General features: G+C 41.8%; 2 protein-coding genes across 2 annotated transcripts; one reads left to right on the top strand and one right to left on the bottom strand.

The window, feature by feature from the left end:
• Positions 1-19: 19 nt before the first annotated feature.
• On the top strand, positions 20-10,488 carry tmc5 (transmembrane channel like 5). The gene is made up of 21 exons (XM_058641612.1): positions 20-111; positions 543-695; positions 1,280-1,494; positions 2,463-2,540; positions 3,455-3,571; positions 3,701-3,803; positions 4,421-4,496; positions 4,578-4,838; positions 5,102-5,244; positions 5,339-5,483; positions 5,594-5,746; positions 5,939-6,105; positions 7,015-7,090; positions 7,181-7,278; positions 7,351-7,446; positions 7,537-7,612; positions 8,087-8,220; positions 8,380-8,553; positions 9,323-9,401; positions 9,496-9,588; positions 9,701-10,488. Exons 2-21 carry the CDS (start codon positions 622-624, stop codon positions 10,214-10,216), a joined length of 2,874 nt encoding a protein of 957 aa, XP_058497595.1. The 5' UTR covers positions 20-111; positions 543-621; the 3' UTR covers positions 10,217-10,488.
• Positions 10,489-10,532: 44 nt separating this feature from the next.
• Positions 10,533-19,023, bottom strand: LOC131467611 (germ cell-specific gene 1-like protein). Its single transcript, XM_058641613.1, has 5 exons — positions 18,516-19,023; positions 15,246-15,293; positions 14,360-14,512; positions 13,438-13,549; positions 10,533-12,268 (listed from the first exon to the last, which is right to left on the bottom strand). The coding sequence occupies exons 1-5, from the start codon at positions 18,802-18,804 to the stop codon at positions 11,974-11,976; spliced, it is 897 nt and encodes a 298-aa protein (XP_058497596.1). The 5' UTR covers positions 18,805-19,023; the 3' UTR covers positions 10,533-11,973.
• Between the last annotated feature and the right edge of the window lie 398 nt (positions 19,024-19,421).

The raw sequence follows: 19,421 nt of genomic DNA, 5'->3' as shown, positions 1-19,421 counted from the left end.
TGGTAGTCACACAGTTCATTTGTCTCTGTGAATGTAGGTCTGAGTCACAGTAGGGAGGATTTGTTGTTTTACATCTGTTCTGAATATATTCAGGATCTACATCTATATCAGGTAAGCAGGATTTAATGGAACATGACTTTTTTGTTTGTTATTTATTTAACCTTTAGCCTACATTTCATCTCAAATACTGGCAGTCCTCACTTCAGAGTTTTGTTTCCTGCTAACTTCTATTGTTCTGTGTGGTTTTCTATCCATTTTTGATTCAGTGGGCCTGTGTGAGAACCCTAAAGCTAGGATACGAAACTAAACCTACTGAATGAATTAATGATGAACTGATGAGGCTGGAAACCAGAGATTAAATGACACTGCTGTGTTTCCCCCCCACACGACAATGTAGCTGTCAGTCTGAGCACAGAGAGACTCACTCAGCCTCAACATGCGATGCTTTTTATTGACACTGTTACATTAATGTTCACTTTTAAGACAAATGCCGTTCTCGTCCTCATCATGACACATTATTTTCACGCCTGGACGACGTATAGATTCGTCAGTTGAAGAGCGAGCGCCTGTGACAGAGTGAGCTGGAGGACTGTCTGCAGTGAAATCCAATTGAAGCATCTCATGACAAGTTACAGCAACGGTGGGATTTTCAACCCTGCTTACCATGACAACGAAACTCTGGAAATTGATAAAAGGTTTGTTGTCATGTTTTTTTTCTTCTTCTTTTGGGCTCAAGATCTCTGTATGAGTACATCAATTCTCTCCCAAGAAACGCTGATATTTAATAATCAAATAGTGTGTTTGACTGGGTGCTGTGAACTGTTTGAAGTTTAAATCGGAGGGCAAACACTACTGTGCTGTGAAAGAGCCAACAGGATTTCCTCCAGGTGCAGGCAGCAGAGTGGATACATTATTTATCTTGGCTTTTTCCAAGACTGCAGGACAGTTTGAACCAGTTTTAATCTCATGGAAAATTGCAGGGTCTGAAGGGTGCCGAGAACAACATTTCAGTTCACTTCAGCAACAAATAGATTAGAGCTTAGTCTCTGATGTTTACTCTTAAAAAAAAGATAATCCTACTCTTCCTTGTAGGATAGTATATCTCTAAGTACCCACATTAACAGGACTTAACCGCATTTGCAGTCATATCTGTGACACTTGATTACACATTCATGAAACTTGAAGTTCCACCTACGGCACATCACAAATGGTGCATACTGTCTGTTTTGTTTTGTTTTTCCTTGAACTCTAAACATTATTTACTCCATGTGGCCTCTAGGTATCCTCGCAAAAACAACCACACCAACCCTTATGCCAGGGAAGCCCCCTCCTGGCAGGGTAGCGGAGCAGAGACACATAATGGCTCCGTGGGTCGGACGACCGGTGGTGATGATTCTTTAGCGAGAATGCCCTGGGGTGGCTGGCAGGAGGAGAGCCAGAGGGGGAGAGAAAGCATCCCCATGGGCCTCATCTCAACCCGGCAGCATGGTCGCAGTGAGTGTTTGCATATCCTTTCAATAAACAAAGCACAATCTGAAAACATAGATAGATATGTAGTGTGAATATAGTAAAGATGAGGAAACAAATTATGAACGAACAATTGAAACAAAATGTATTAATTGACCAACTAAGATGGGAGCAGCTGTTGAAAGTGCAGAATATATTAATTCTCTTTTCTTTTTTTATTTATAACTAAAATAAATTCATTGTTTCTTAAAGGTCCAGTGTATTAATATTGTAGCCTTAAAAAAGTCTTTTACATGAACTTTAGACAACGGCCTTGTTTTATGGAGTCCGCCATCTTGCTTCATGGTGTTTCTACAGTTTCTGGCATTTGAAGGCCACCGTAGTTCCCCGATTGGCTGGGAATGGGAGGCGTAAGCTGATGCTCTATCCACATGGAAACACAAGGAATCTTTTTCTTTGTTGTTTTGAAATTGTGTCAGGAAATATCTTCATCCACACACCAAAAATAAAACAACTCGATATGCTGTAGTACACGTTCCAGGCCTGTATGTACACCAAAAGCAGAGAGGAAGGCGTTGAGCATGCACATACGGTGTACAAACTTTTTTTTAAATAAAGCTTTATTTGAATAAGTAATACAGTCACAGAAACTGAGACAGAATGACCCAAGAAAACAATACTTAAAACGTACGTATAGACCAAACAATCTCTAAACAAAAGAAGCAAATGTGACTAGGTGTAAGGGTGGCGTTTTTGAGATTGTCCCACTCACTTTTCAAAAAATTGCATTTCAGAAAACGCTGTTTTCGTACGTAGACTCATTTTCATGAGGACAACCCCGTAGAGTCCTGTTGCAATCTGCATCTCATCATTAGATGTCACTAGTTCTTACACACTGGTCTTTGCTGTCGGCTAAAATAAAGCAGCATTGTGCCTTCAGGTGTTGCTAAGTGACACTTCTGTTGATGCTCTCTGTCTCTGACTTTTATTTTCAGATCACAGTACATTTCAAATCAACCCTGACTCTCAGTACGATCGATCACGAATAGGTCAACTTCCGTCTTCAATTTCAGGTAATAACTAATAACAGGTTTAACTAATCTGTGTCTAATGTGCGGCTTATTTATCATTACTGTAATCTCCCATGCGGTTGCCATGGCTTTGCTGTGTACACACACAACGTTGTAAAAGACTTCCCAGCACAATGATTTTTAAATGCAGCAAATGTGACGCATCTGTGCCGACCTGTTGTTGACTGTGATAATCAATCAGTAAATGTGTTAATTATTGGTGGAGGCAGCACTGCAGCAAATGACAAAGAAAACAATAGGACTGACCAAGAAAATAACACAGAGGGAAGAGAACGGCGGCGTTCAATGTTATCTTCAGCTGATAGGACACAATCAAATGTTTGTGTGCAAACATCAGTAAAAAGAAATGACTCCACTAGTTTGGATATAGACCCAGTCATGTCATGACACAGCTGTTATTTGCAGACTTTTGCCGCGGTCGTCCCCTTTTAGTTTGATGGTGACGTCAGCATCTCAGGTTTTAGTTAATAGCACTCACAATAGCACTCTAGTCCGGCCCACGTTCAGCAACAGTAGGTGCCAAAAACCGAGGTCAGCTGACTGCCGAAAAATATACTGAACGACCAGCTTCCAAGATAATGTCATCGCAGTAGTGCTTCAGGGAGCGTGGGGCATCATTTCCAGACAAGGATTGACCACCACAGAGTCCACAGAGACTTTTAACACAGCAGCTCTGTCATCACTACAAGGTCTTGGCAAAATATAAACAAATGCCTCGTCATTGCATCAGATTGGGCGAAACAACAAGAATTTGAGGTTTACAAATAAAAGCGCTATATCTTCATGAAGGTGAAATGGAAGAGTGTTCAGTTCTTGTGTTTTTATCCACCATTTAACTCAAACTCACACTTCCCCCCCCCCCCCTCCCTCCCCCCCTGTCTTTTTGATCAATCCAGCTAACATGACAATGAGATGGAGGGGGATGACAATGAGAAGCATGAGCATGTTTCCCGATGCTGATCCTGCCCGTCTAGCTTTCACCGAGGATGCCATCAGGAATGAGATGGAAAATGGTAAGAGGCTGTGACGGGTCGATTCCTGCAGTGTCACACTTGATCTGTGATCTGGACGGGTGTTGTTGCATGTTAAGTTAATAGGATTTGTCTTGTCGTCTTGTTGTCTTGTTGTCTTGTTTCTCACAGAGGAACAAAACCAAGTCAAGGAGCTCGTTGCCCTGTCGACACGAGACCGAATCCACGCGATCCGGTCTCTTCCAACGAGCTTTGAAGAAAAGAAACACATCAGGTGAGGAAACGCTTCCAGTTAAAGATAATGGACTTCCTTGTCGGTGTCATTAGAGTTAAACATTACTCTCTGGAAAAGTCATGTTGCAATGGATCACAAGAGGAAGAGTTATATATCTTAACACATGGACACAGTGTTCTTTTGTTTCAAGGGCTTTTAAACAAAAAATTATCGATTCATTTAAAACGAAAGCACGGTCAGTGCTGACTACAGCATCGTGTCGGTGTGGTTGTTATTATTGTTATTACTCTGCCCCCATTTGGTGACATGCTTTATACTGCGACTTCATTCGAAAACAGGTTCTGTCAAGCAATACTATCAGACCTGAATGAGCAGCGCAGGGGCGAGTGGGACCACGAAGCATTTATTCCGCCACACTGCTGTGTTTTCAGTCATACTCCGACCTGTTTGTTGCTGTCTCGCTTTACTACCTCAGTGTTACTGTTGCCTCCGTCTGTCTCGACATAAATCGAATCACTCGCTGTGCAGGAATGTTGCCGAGAGACACGAGCTTATAAGCGTCGTGTAAACCCATTTGACAATGAATGTTACAGTCATTTGTTTATTTAAATGTCACGCACTACAGTCTTAGTTTGGGTTTTTTGTCAATTTTATAGGAGCCAAGTCCTCAAGTCTGCCAAGAAATCTCGGAAGAATGCACATTTAGCAGATTTCTCTGAAAATGTCTCGCTGGTGAGTGATTTATCTTATATTTAGCCGCCTGATTCAAAACCCACGGGTCTTTGTCAAATGTGTCACAGACTGTGCTCTCAGTTCTTCCGCAGGTGTGGCTACAGTGTGAGGTCGGCCAGGCAGACGCTGCAGCTGTGGCACGGCATCATGAAAGAGATCGGTGGCAAGTTTGGCACCAGTGTCCTCTCCTATTTCGTGTTCCTCAAGTGGCTGCTCATGTTCAACATCTTCTCCTTCCTCGTTAACTTTGGCTTTATCACCATCCCGCTGCTCGTTTATGACCCCACACCCAACATCCCTCCTAATGTGACCTTCAGGGGACTGGAGATACTGACTGGAGCTGTAAGTGAAGACTCTTACAAAACCACTGTCTTTATATCTGGTATATGGGCCTCTGCATACCTTACCTGGGTTGTAAAAAGTGGAAGATTGTACTCTGACCCAGAGAAATGCTGCTCACTGGACATTTTCTTTTTCATCATCTTTTCTGACCCGGCTCCTGATATAAATATATCTTCAATTTCTGTCAAATGAAAATAATTACGCATATAATTTCCACAATTTTCCTCCCTGGACCTATAAGATTCCTTGTTCCATTTTTCCAGGGTTACTTCAGATATACTGTCATGTACTATGGCGGCTACAGCAATGAAATCCTCGTGGGTCTGGTGGACTATAACATGCAGCTGGCCTATTTCTTCACCATCACACTCTACATGGTGCTGTGTGGAGTTGCACTTCTTTACAGGTCAGGCGAATCGTCTGAATGTCTTACCTCTGGAAAAAGCTCCCGGTTGAGTGCATGTATCTGAATGCATGTGTCTTTGTTTGTCCTCATGCAGCATGGCAAGCTCATTTCAGACTAATTATGTACTAGCAGCTCCCGCCTCAAGTGGTGCATGGCAACTTCTGTGCAGCTGGGATTTTAGTGTAACCAATGAGAGAGCGGTGAGGCAGCGCAAGAACAACCTCCGTGTCCAACTCCAGGTGACTGTCACTGCACTTCAAAGATGATACGTAGACAATGAGCTCTCAGACTCATTTCAGACGGCCTCGTTCATTTTCATCACTGCATTTGCCCTCTTGTTATCTTCCAGGAGTCTCTGTCAGAGAAGGCCCAGAGGGAGCGGCCTACCCTCTCTGTAAAACTCAAGCAGTTTGGAGTGTATCTGGGTTCCTGGCTCCTCTCCACTGGCTTAGCTGTCGGCTGTGGGGCCAGCATCTTCTACCTCTGCCAGTATGAAGAGCAGGTAGGCACACGTGGATTAAATAATTAATCTTAGTGTTAAGATAAAGTGTAGTTTGTTGTCTCATCTGCAGAGAAACTGAGAAACTGAATATTGTAATACTTTATGGCACAGTCATGTGTTTGGCCTTTAAAATCCATATCAGGGTAATAAACTTAGTGAAGTCACCTCCATCACCGGTTTCCTTCTTTGCAGCGGACAACTGACGCTGCCAGCTGGACTCTGCTTCAGGAGGCAGAGACGCTCCTGCTTCCCTTCGTGGTGTCTCTGATGAACCTGGTCATCCCGCTCTTTTACTCCCTCTTCAACAAGTTTGAGCTCTACTCCAGCCAGCGGAAACAAGTCTACGCTCTAGTGGTCAGGTTAGACGGCAGATTTAAGTCTTTGGCCACTCCTGTTTAGGGTTGAATTCAGGTGTTTTAATCAGGCTTTGGGCTTGGGCCCCTTATCTCCAATGAATGACCTTCTTTACGCTTCAGCATACCGAGACATGTCGTACAATGCTATGCTTCCAACTTTGTGACGACAGTTTAGTGGAAAGTGATTTTCTATTTCCAAAAGGACGAGTGCATCTTCTCGTCCAACATCACCAAATCCTCTACAGAATGAATGGGCACAAACTGCCACAGTAACAATTTATAGTCTTGTGGAAAGTCTTCCAAGAAGAGTGGAAGTTGTTATAGCTGCAAAAGGGGACTATGTCATTACAGGCCCCGTTGGTGTCATGGTCAGGTGTCTGACTACTTTTGTCCATATAGTGTACATTCATCCCAGTAAGAGGAAAGATTTAGCCACAACCTCATTTCCATCTGCATTACAGATGAACAGATACAATAAACTCCCAATAGCACGCTAAACAAAGGCAGACTAAGACAGTATAAGACAATGACATGACAATTAAATGACATGTATCCAGAGTTGTGAAGTTGATAAAAGACTAGATGACAAGACTGATTCTATGAAGAGGATTGAGAAATATGGGGTTGAAGTGATAGAGAAACGGTCACTTGTGTAAAGATACTAATTTGCTGAGATGACAATATTGATACCTTTGTTCCATAGTCCCGACTATTTCCTGGACTATAACACATCTTTGTATTAGTTAAACAAAAGATGTGTACATATTAATTTCTTACAGTAAGAGGTTTTGCTTGGTAACTGTATGTATGCTACGGTGGCCAGCGTGGTCCTGATTTTGCAAGGAGGGAAAATTCCCAAAATGCAACACGGTTTGAACTCACTAACAACTCCTTCTCTCTCCTCACGCACAGAAATGTCTTGCTCAGAGGTTCCATTCTGGGCGTCTTGTGTTACTACTGGATGAATGTGGTGCCTGAGAAGTATTCGGTACATTTGACACTTAGTAATACTACATTATTATGTCTTGTTTTATAGCCAACATGCAGTGGATGTTTCACCGTTGTGTTTTCCGTGCAGTGTTGGGAGTCAATCGTGGGGCAGTCTTTGTACCGTCTGGTCATTTTTGACTTCCTTTTCCTGATGTTGGGATCCTTCTTTGGAGAGTTTCTCAGCAAGTAAGTAACATTTCATTCTCATTGTTGACTACATATATCAACTGTATTAATTCCTACTTTTGTCTTTGACAGAGTACTTGGGACTACATTATTACCACGTCTTGGGGTTCCAGAGTTCGACATAGCCAGAAATGTCCTCGAACTTATCTACGCACAGACTCTAGCCTGGTAAGAGCAAGACATTAAACCACAATCAGTGTGGGTGAAAGTCTTAATTTCATATTAAAAGTTGTTGTCGCTTTTATTTGGTCTACACAGGATTGGGATCTACTTCTCTCCCCTGCTGCCTGCCATCCAGATTCTCAAATTCTTCATCTTGTTTTACCTGAAGAAGGTAAACCCACGTAAAGTGAACTGCCTCGATGACATGAAACAAAGCCGTCTGTGGCCCCCAACAGCTCTGCTCTCCTTTGACGGCTCATGTTACGTTGGTGCACCTGGGTCAATAATTGATTAAATCCTTTCAATATATTCAGTGTGTGCTTTATTATGTGGAAAAGACAGGCAGGATTTTTTTGGATTGATGTTAATTAAAGCTGTTGCCAGCATTGTGCTGCAGGAGGCCTGACCGCCATCAATCATCCCTGGAAAATGTATATGGCTTCAATAGTGTGACTGGTAATTTGACCCAGGTCTGATCCGGTGTTTCATGAACGACCTTTGGAGCAACGCTATTGAGATTCTCATGTTTTCTCATGAGAAAAGACGAGTTGGCTAAAATTAACTTCAAAAGTACTGACTTATTTCAGGGATAATGCTTTATAAAATGCTTTGTTTATGTTCTCTCTGCACTCCCCCCCCTCCTCAGGTCAGTCTGACTCACAACTGCCAGCCTCCGCGGCGAACAGGAAGGGCAGCTCAGATGCAGACAACTTTCATCGCCCTCCTCTTCTTCCCTTTCTTTGTGGGAGCCGTGTCCATGGTGGCGCTCACCGCCTGGAGGTATGAGGATGCGGCCTGTTTTGAGAAATACAAAACCCTTTAGCTCGCATTTACAGCTCGGAGTCAGAAAGATGTAAATTGTAAGGATACATCCATACGAGCTGCAGTCTGACCAGTACACACTATTCCCTGTTTTGTCCCTCTTGTCCTGATCTGCAGACTCACGCCCTCAAAGCATTGTGGTCCTTTCCGGGGTCTCAGCAACACCTTCATTGTGGTTGAGGTGTGGATAGCTGAGCTGGCGGCGATACCTGGTTCTGTGTGGGTCGTGTGGATTTACCAACATGTCATTGAGAGTGAATTATTCTATTTTATGCTCGTACTCATCGTCCTGTGAGTACAAAGTGCAACTGCAGCGTAAATCACGTTTTCCCCTATTTTTATGTGTATAAGCAAAGCAAAGCAGATCTGTTTTACATTTAGTTTTTATATACCTTCAAGACTTTCTTTTTTAACATCTTTATTTATATGTTTTCTTTAACTTAATCCTATTTCTAACTTATTTATACACAAATTGTTACGTTTTTGCATCTTTTAACACTTTTTTTATCTTTTTTAACTTCTTTACAATTTGTAACGAATTGTAATTTTTAACATTTTATTGATTTTTCTACAGCTTTGTCCGCGTGTTGTTCTTAAATGTGTTGTTTTTAAACTTAATCCGCTCTATAAATAAAACTGCCTTGCCTTACAGTTGGAGAGAGAAAGAAATAATTCTGATAAATATATATTTATTATTGGGTATTTAAATAGTCATAATTGCCTAAGTAATTTAAATTCTGAATGAAATGAACAGTGAATGAGTGTTTTATAGTATGTTTATAGTAGCTGGTCACACTGATCGTTCAGATCATTTATGTTTAGATCAAGTTAAGAGCAGGCTTGTGAGGAAATGAAGTAGTTGGTGCATCGGTGAATCAAAATCATGCAAATTTAATATGCAACATAGAACTAGGAAAACTCTGTACTGTACCAAGCAGTCACACAGAGCGACAGACCGACAGAGAACACGTGAATGTGTGTGTGTGTGTGTGTGTGTGTGTGTGTTCATCTTTGCATCATCGTTATGTAAACTGACGATGGTCGTGTTTGTTTTGCTCAGAGTCGTCATATACATGTTCTGGCAAGTGATTCAAGGCCGCAAGCAGCTCATCGTTCTACTGAAGCAGCAGATTGTCAATGTGAGTATTATAAATAATCATTTATTGAGTTTCTCTCTCTCTTTTTCCCTTTACCAATTCCTTGACTTCATTTTTCGTTGTCTTTCTTTGCCAGGAGGGGAAAGACAAGGCCTTCTTGTTAGAAAAGCTCCAGAACCTCCAGAAATCTCGGTCAAATAAAATACTCAAACAGAAGACTCCAAAAAAGGTCTGTTGAGACGTTGTCTTGATCTTACATAAGTGCCCTTAACCATAAGTGCCCTTAACCTTGAGATAATATGCCATCAGCCTGGCTGAATATTTTCTCTTGCCCTTTGCAGCACACCAAACAACGTTCAGGTAACGTGTCCGCAGGTGGTCAGTCCACCTCAAATGCCATGCTGCAGGCTCTGTTTGCTCGCCAGCAACTCGAAGACGAGGAGGGAAGACGAGGCAATGGCGGCGTGCCAGTTCCCTCCGATATCTCCACCTCCAGTGCCCTAGTGCAGGCCATGATGGCCCGTCAGAGAGCTCAGGACCAGGAGGAAAACACGCACATGTCGGATACAGACTTCTCATCCCCCAGTGCCTTCACACAGGCCTCACAAGCAAGACAGAGGGCGGAGGTTGAGGCGTGGGATGAACACAACAGTACGGCCAATTATCATGAAACCGCTGCCAACACGTCCAGCGCTGTCATGCTGGTGATGCAAGCCAGACAGAGAGCTGAGGACGAGGACGGGACTCAGTGGGTCCCCGCTCACCCACAGAACCCAGTCCCCGCGGGCTCCAGCGCACTCATTCAGGCCATGTTGGCGCGGCAGCAGGCCCAGAACGAGTTTGACGATGGCTACTGAACAACAAGCAGGTCTGAACTCATGTCACCGTGGAGACAGGGACAGAACGCAATGACAGAAAAGACGACTGAAATCAGTCTCATCAAAGTTATAATTTCTCCAGAAATGCAAGTACATGAGAGCGTGCAGGTCACCTCTTTTTTTTTCTTTTTTGTTTAAAATAAACATTCTGTATATTTTAATAGTGTATTTCTATGACGGTGTGTAATTAAGCACCATGATATATTAATAATGACCTTGTGCCATTTCTGAAACATAAACTGTTAACATTGCATATATAAAGTGTAGATTATCACCTGGTATAAAATAAAAGTTTATTCATCAGTATCCTCACATATTGCATTATAATAATTAATATTATACTATAATACTGACATCACAGCACACCAGAAATAACAAAAATGCAAAACTGTACAGACACCACCATGTGGACATGGGTGGCACAGTGGATAGAACTGTTGCCTTGCAGCAAAAAGATCCAGGTCTGGATAAGGACCTTTCTGCGGCCTTTCAGTCCAAAAACATGCAGAGGTTAACTGACTGTAGGAGTGAGTGAGTGTACAACACTGTCCTCTAGTGGGTCATTAATGCAACAACAAAGATCAGATTTACGTTGAACACGCAGTGATTGTATTCTCAAACTTTATTTTTGGTCACCATTTCTTCTGTTGTACGAAAAATCACTTTTTTTCTAATTATATAAAGTAACTTTGATGGCGTTGAGTATTTATTTTCCTCTGATCAAAGCAGAAACATCATGGCCTTTGTTACAGTTTTCATAAAGAAACTGATGTGAACATCGAAGACTAAAATAACACACCACAGCCTATTTACACTTTACAGTCAAGGCCAGAAGTATCAGGACACTGACATTTTACTGTTCATTGATGGATATAGTTGGAGATTAAGCCTTTAAAGTGCATTACAGCCTAAATGTCAAAAAAAAAAAAAGGAAATTCATCAAATTCACTTCTTCAGCTGATGCCAATTGTCTCCCACCTTGAGCTTGGTCTGCAGCAATTTAAAATCCACTCCATCAAATAAAAGTCAGGTGACTCATTGATCATTCAGTGATGAACAGCTTTTTGGCTCCACAAGAAGAAACATTTGGATGGAAAGTTTCCAATCACCTTTGATCCCTGGGTTTTGGACGTCTCCCACACTCTTCCTTGATATTAAATTACATACATTTACTCAGATTAAAGGTGAGGTTCACTGTTCACTATTTGAATGACAACGACGAAACAAAAAAACTGTAACGGTCTAAATACTTGCAGCCTTTGCTGTAGATACTGTATCTTGGCACGTCATTTACTGTAAGTAGTATTTGTGCTCTATTTCACATTTAATGACCGGCAGCTGAAATGTCGTTAGAAAACTCATTCGGATTCAATTATTGATCAACTGAAACACATTTAATAAGGCTAATAAGACCCTCAAAATGATTTTCCTTGAAATTTTACACTGTGGTAGGTAACACAAACAGAAAAAAATACACCATAAAGAACAGATCGTGTCCCTTCTTCCATTCCTTTGCTGAGTTGCCCAACTTTAACCTTGACTGACATGAATCTCTGCGATTTATTCAAATTAAGGCAGGGAAGAAATGTTTCAGATGGAGCTTATGATCCCATGAGGCAAACTTCCCGTGTATAGAGGAACGACAACAACACCTCCATCCATCGATCCATCCATCGATCCATCCATCAAGTTTCCACACTTGAATTAAACGCCACCACATGCTGCCCCCGTCTCACTCAGCACTGTTCTTCCCCTAAGGATCCCGCAATGTCACTCAGGTCCAGTGAGTCAGCAGGTATGGGAGTTTTCCTGCCACTTTTCATCGTCTGACTCGGATAAACCTCCACAGATTTCGAGATGGAGTGCACCGAGCGTTCTCGGAAATATCCGAAGGCTTCCCTTGCGTGCTCCTCCCGGATGCTTTGCTCAAAGGTCTTGCGCTTGTGCCTGAACTCGATGACGGTCTTCGTGTAGGAGTTGAGGGTGGTGACGGACGCGCCCATACAACAGGTGAAAGACGCCCAGGCCATGCTGATGTGAAAAAAAACAAACAAACATATTAGCACATGCTGTTGAATCCTGTGAAATAACTATCTATCTATCTATCTAGCTCTCTATATATCTAGCTAGCTAGCTCTCTATGTATCTAGCTAGCTAGCTCTCTATGTATCTAGCTAGCTAGCTCTCTATATATCTAGCTAGCTAGCTCTCTATGTATCTAGCTAGTTAGCTCTCTATGTATCTAGCTAGCTCTCTATATATCTAGCTAGCTAGCTCTCTATGTATTACATTACATGTCATTTAGCAGACGCTTTTATCCAAAGCGACTTACAATGGAATCAAGTACAATTAGCCAGGGGTGGAATCGAACTTGCGACCATGATGTCTTTGGTACACAAGGTAGGGTCTTAACCACTGAGCCACTCCACCCCTGTAGATGTATCTATCTATCTAGCTCTCTATGTATCTAGCTAGTTAGCTCTCTATGTATCTAGCTAGCTAGCTCTCTATTAAGGGGTGATAGCATGTAAGGAACAGCCAAAATGTCCTCACTCCCTTAGGTTTACAAGTGTTTCTGTCCTCACAAAGATACCATACATCGACACACACACATAGTGTACTGTATTTTAATACATCTTATGTCATTAACTGTTTTTTTCTTTCATGGTTCTGGACCACTGAATACTTCAATTTCCCAATGGAATTAATACAGTCTAATAACAACAACAACAACAACAACAATAATAATGATGATAATAATAATAGCATCTAAATCCAAATTGCTTTCTGACGTTATTGCCTTAACATTTTGACATGACATGCCGGGCCACGCGTGAGATCAGACAATCAAATCACCATGTTCTTTGTCCACGCGGGTCAGTTAATGCCAACAAAAGGTTAAGAATTGTTTAGCCTCTAGGATGAATCTTTAGCACACTGAGCATATTGTGAAGGAGTGAAATATTATCCCCTTATGCAACAACAATTACGTCTGCACTGGGGCTTTGGACACCAAAGCCTAATCCTGCCATAACATGAGAGCTTTGGGCTTTTTTCATTAGAGACAGTGATGCTGCAGAAGCTACTATTTGGGACCGCTGCATGCAGAATACATAGAATTCCTCCCATATTTTATTCATATGGCTCTCTAACAATGTGACACCCTTGATCTGAAGTGTGACGTTTGAGGTGTGTCCTACCAGAAGGACCAGCCGTAGTCCCAGTTGTAGGGCCTCCAGTCGGGTGGACCGAGACTGACGGTGACCTGAAAGACCTGTGTGTACATCACATGAGCCACCATACCGAGAAGACCTGAAATAATAAAGACAGTGTCGGGGTATTGAAGCGTGCGCTGTGACATACTGGTGCCAGAGAATCCTGCAGAACTTACAAAAGCAGTTTAAATGCAAATGTAAACACTGAAATGATTTGATCCCACTCCACAGCCCTCAATCTCTAATTTTTGTTTATGCCAATTAGATCATTTCACTAACTCTGTGCTTTTATCTCATCTGCAATAGAATGTCTTCTCCTTATGATTTGCCAAAGGGACTCATCATTTGTTATTATATCAAATTTAAAAAAACAAACAAAAACAAAAAATACAGGAAATGTGCTCAGTGAGTTGAGACAGATTAAGAAACAGCTCACTTTACCAAAAAAAAGCACATGATACTCTTATCATGCAGTGGGATCCTAGAACATACATAAAAAGTGGACATACTTTTTAGTTTGCAGGGTGAATCTAACCCGGAAGTAACAATTTATTGAACAACCACCAGGGGGGCAATACTGCTGGTTTCAAAATGAATGAAGGTCTATGGGAAAATGAGCTTTCTTTGCTAGTTTCAGGTTTTCTTTAATAGAAAATGATGTCAATTTTGCAAATTGTGTTTCCTTTTAGAGGAAAATGGACATAAAGCATGACGCACAGTACATGAGTGGACACCTGTGTGACTGCCAGCTGGTATCGTTCGATAGGAGCCTGGTTGCAGGTGACATCTGTGAACTTCTACTTTTACCAGACTACTGTGTGTCTATGGTTGTAAGATATTATGTCTTTAATCCTTAACAGAAACTCACAGACATATTTTGGTTGATGGCAAATCAAAATCAACGCACCTGAAAGCACAGTGAAGACGGCAGCGAAGGCATTGAGCTTGAGTCCGTCGATGACGTTGCTGGAGTGAACCAGCTCTAAACACATGAGGCTGAAGCCGACCACCAGCAGAACGATGTACAACATCTCAGAAACCAGAGAGAGCCACAGCATCCCTGCAAACCACACACACACACACACACAGCTGCATTACATTCAGTCAAACCTGTGATTTCACCTATTTTACAGACTTGTTCCTTGTGTAGATATAATATCAGCTGATGGGAACATTTCCAACAGGAAGAAGGTTGGGTTTCAGCTGAGCTCTCAGGTTTTTTCCCCCCCGAAACCGATTCAGTTTCCCAGTGAATCAAACTAAATATAATATGACTACATCAAATAATCTCTTCCTCTCCTGCCTTCTTGTTATTCAGATTGCTGGGAAGCAAGTTTTTTCAGAAAGGAAAGAGCCATCATCACAGCTGAAAATCCTGTAACTTAAAACCCAGCATATGCGGCTTCTTCTGTGTCTCCATGGCTTCATATTGAGTGGATCATTCCGGAACTGAAAGAGACTTCACTGTTTTAGTTACTCTTAAGAGTTAGTGTCTTCATCAATAATGATTTCATAAATGGTAAAAAAGGGTGATAGATTATTTTGAGGTTGGCCTTTATTGGTTTTTGTATGGTCCAAATCTTTAGAAATGAGTGCAGCCAATAGCTGACAGTTATTAATGATTTATTTATTTATTTATTTAATATGAATATTTAGTTAAAAGATTCACTTAGTGAAGGGAAAAGTCTCTAATCACTAACTTCCATGTGAACAATAAACGCACAAACTAAAAACACTAAAAGCTCCACATTTTTTGTCATTAAACCACATGATGATAAGCAGCGCACACTCACCTTTCTCTGATGCCGGGGCCAAATCGATGAAACTGCGGCATCGCTCACCTACAGTACAAAAAAAACAAATAATAATAATGATAATAAATTCACTCGATAGTGATTGCGCCTCTTTGTGGCCTTGTCAGAAATAAGGGAGCCATTTGTTGGCAGAAAGGCTCAGAGGAATAAGATGTCAAAGGTTCAAAAGGGTCAGAGGGAAGCAGTGATTGTGATTAACAAACAAAAACTGAGTGAAGAATTGCTCTCAGTCTTGGTACTGATACAGGCTTTAGTCCAATTCCTACAATCTGGCTTTAAATCCCAGAATGTGACCAGGTGTGTTTCACAGCTCAGACAGAGTGACCTCATGTTTTGACCTCAAGCTTTATTCACTTTTTTTCTCTTCCTCTCTTTCCTTCCCTTGTCTCCTTTTGAGCCCATTCTTCTTATTCATACATTTAAAAATACAACATTGAAGAAATAAAACAAACATTAGAACACTACATTTGTCTTTATATTTAGCAACTGTGTTTTTGAGCTTTAGATTGTAAACATCAGAAACTATCGCTGCTCTGCACGTTCTAAGGTTATAATAGCTTTTGATTTTTCATTAGTGTTAGTTTTTATTTCATTTTGACTTTTTGATGTTGAAATGAGTTGGTTTGAATTAGTTTTTAGAGCAGGATCGCTAGTTTTTTTTATTAGTTTTAGTTTTCTTTTGTAATATGGAGTATTTGCCAGGTGCAAGATTCTAAAAGGTGATAAGTATTGTCTCTCAGAAACAACCTTTCAAAATTGCCTGATCAATGTTGGGGGATGGCAGACTTTCCCATTCACGCAACAAGCCTCTGTCGGCCTCTGTTAGTTATATTGGCAAGTGCGGAAACACAGACAGACAGACAGACAGACAGACAGAACCATATGAATACACTTCATAAAACCCAAAATGCTTATGTATGAAATTAATTTACAAAGATGAAAACTAAGCAACTTTTCACTACAATTTTAGTAGTAATTTTAGTTTTATGAACACACAATTCAGTTTCACTTAATAATCATAACCAACCATACCCTTGGTGAGGGGAAGTGATGCTAGCAGTGTTTCAGTGACAGATGTGACACACTAGAGAGTGTGTGTATAATAAATGCAGCTTTCGGAGGCTTCTGATTCAGTGTCAGCAGATGTTTTCTGCTGCTAAAACCTGCCCAACATCAGTTTCTTGTCCTATTGAATTACACGAGCGCACACACTCAACATTGTGGCGATTCAACAAAATAATATGTGGTATAAAAAAGTAAGAGCACTCGAACACACACTGTGACGTGTGGCAATTTAACAAACAGTAATATAAAAAACGTGACCCTTGACACGGCCGGCGCATTCAGATGCCGATGCGATGTTTGTCTCGCTGTCATCTGTCGTGCGGAGTGCGTTGCTGGATTTGTTGCAAGTGGAGCACTTTAATCAGGTACAGAAAGAGGGTGGCAACAGCTGTTTTGAGGAAAAACTCATCAAGGTCCCTGTTACATAATCCTTATTAACTCAAGCTGTCTCACCCCCACTCTCCCCTCACCCCCTCCATCGTACAGCCACTTGATGAGATAAACATGTGCTCGCAAATTCCCCTCTTGACTAATCTCAAAGTGTGGCGGGTTACTTTCTGTAAAAACGCGTTGACGTGCGCTGACAGAAAATGTATAATATAAATACTATTAAAGTTTTATTAAGTTGTTGTTGTGGAAAATCCTGATCAAGTCACTGTGATGGACTAATCTGGCCTGTTCTCACCTTTGACTCCAACAGTGATGCGGCTCACCACCTCCCCCTCCCTCCCCCCCACCATAAACTCACTTGTAATTAAATCTTTATTCCAACGTCCAACTGTTTCACTCTCCATTTCCCTGAGTGAACGAGTGCTGCACACACACACACACACACACACAGCAGTCACACTTGTCTCCTCCTGTTGGCTTGCGTTGTCATATTAAGTCATCACATTCTGCCGCCACACTTAAAATCTAAGTGTGACTGAGTGCCATCTTTGTCGTCGTTCACCTGACGCTCCCACACACGCCGCTGTCTGTTCAACAGATAAGAAACACACAAAGCAAGTTATCGCTGACTGATAATAATGGAAGGCCGATCAAATAATCTCGAGGGAGGAAAACGACAGATTTGAGTTTGATGGATGTTTATTGTTTGATAAAGGGTTTGTGTTTAAAGGGTGAGTCACAGGCTCGTCAGAAGGAAACAGTCTGCTGTCAAGTGTGATGATCGTGAAGAACATTTTGATGAGTCAGCCTACCTGAGTGAAGAATAATGGTATTCTTGGTTGTTCCAAAGATTTTCCATATGCTTTTAAAACAAGCATTTAAATATGTGAGGATGTAAATTCAAACGTTCTGCTCTTTTTTTTGTTTTGTTTATTTCTGTCTTGCAGGTTTACAACAGCATTTGGCTGTAAATGAAAAATAAAAATAAAGGTTTATAGTTCCCAATGTGTTTGTATCATAGAGGTGTGATTATAATTTCAATCTGAGTCATCAATGGTAATCTTAATTGCCAGATTAGGTCATGTTTAAAAATATGTGTTACAAGTTTATATTCAGTGACATATAAGACCTTAAAAGAAATCAACAATTCATTGGGATATCAGTCATCGATAACATACCAAGGCTTTCTTGCATTTCTTCAAGGACACAGCACTTAATCCAACAATAATGTGTGGAGGTCCATGTAGAGGTCTACATGAAGGTCTACATGCCTTTGGCCGAGGTCTGAACCCTTTTGAATAAATACCTAATTGTGATTATTTTGACTGAAATTGAGAGTGAATGGTACTTTTTTCTAGAAAATTATTCTCATTTTCATTTGAAAGACATGTTTAAAATGATTCCTATGTGATGTTTGCACAGATCTGTGAGGAAAACAGATGTTGTAGAATACGACATGGTCATTTTTCCACACATTTTGGCTTTACAAAATATTGTGCCATTTACATTACATTTGGTATTTTGTAACATTTCAACATTAAATGTTCAGCCATACTTTGACCCCAGGTCAACTTTGGACATGCCTCCCTGTCCCCCCAAATGTCTGTGCACGCCACTGCTAAACTAAAAACCAAACCCGAGCCCCTTTCCCTACGCAAATCTAAACCCGCAAAACGAATTTCAGGGGTGACAACGTGAGGAAATTTCACGAAATGTCCTCGCTCCTCGCTTTAAGTTGTTTGGTCCTCACAAAGAGACCCATACAAGAACACACACACACACACCTCCTCTTACTTTCATCGTCGATGTTCTCCTCGCAGGAGAACCAGATGCCGGTGTGGAACTGGCGGAACAGGAACCGGTCGTCCCCGGTCTCCCAGCTGTAAACCACTTTGTTCGGGTCCGTCTCGTTCACCCCGTAGTCTATACAGTGGTGTGTCCGCAGTTTGCTGCACTTGGGCTTGGGGACTCTCTGCGTGCCCACGCACCAGTAGGTGGTGATGAAGGCGGTGATGGAGAAAAACAGGGCGAAGAAGTTGAGGCTCACCGACAGAAGGGTCCTACATCTGCGAGAGGTCTTCATGGTCCGCGGGAGGAGCAGAAGGAAGCAGCAGCAGCAGCAGCGGTGGCGGCGGCGGCGGCGCGTGGTGGAGGTGCGTAAAGTTCATGGGTGCGCAGTGGAAAAGACGCACGAGCCGCGGCTGCTCTCCAAACACAGCAGCAGCAGCTGAGGTGACGAGGCTCCCATTTGGCACAAGGTGCGCACGGACAAACAGACACAGACTCAGCTCTGTAACAAAGTGTCACATTTCCGTCATTAGATCGTTTTTCTTCCTCCCCTCGCGCGCACAAACACACACGCGCGGTGTCCCACGAGCCTCCAGCCAATGGGACGTCACGTTGTCAACGGATTTGACACTCGCAGCTTGACTCAAGAGTGGGATTTTCTCCCTCCTCCATCGCTTAATTTATCAGATATACGGCGATTATCAGCCTGTGCGAGGGTAAAAAAAAAGCCCACAGTCCTTACTACTTATTAAGAAATCACACAGAGAGAAATCCAGGACAGGAAGCTCAGTGAACTATAAAAAGTTCATTTATTTAACCTTTATAAACCTTTAATTCTCGATTAAAAAGACAAGGTGCCTAAAATCATATATATAGTTCCAACACAAACAATACAACTGACGTGCTGTACAT

Source organism: Solea solea, chromosome 10, assembly GCF_958295425.1.
Source record: "Solea solea chromosome 10, fSolSol10.1, whole genome shotgun sequence".
Taxonomy (NCBI): Eukaryota; Metazoa; Chordata; class Actinopteri; order Pleuronectiformes; family Soleidae; genus Solea; species Solea solea.
The sequence above is the reverse complement of the archived record's forward strand: the minus strand, read 5'-3'. Positions and strand labels throughout refer to the sequence as shown.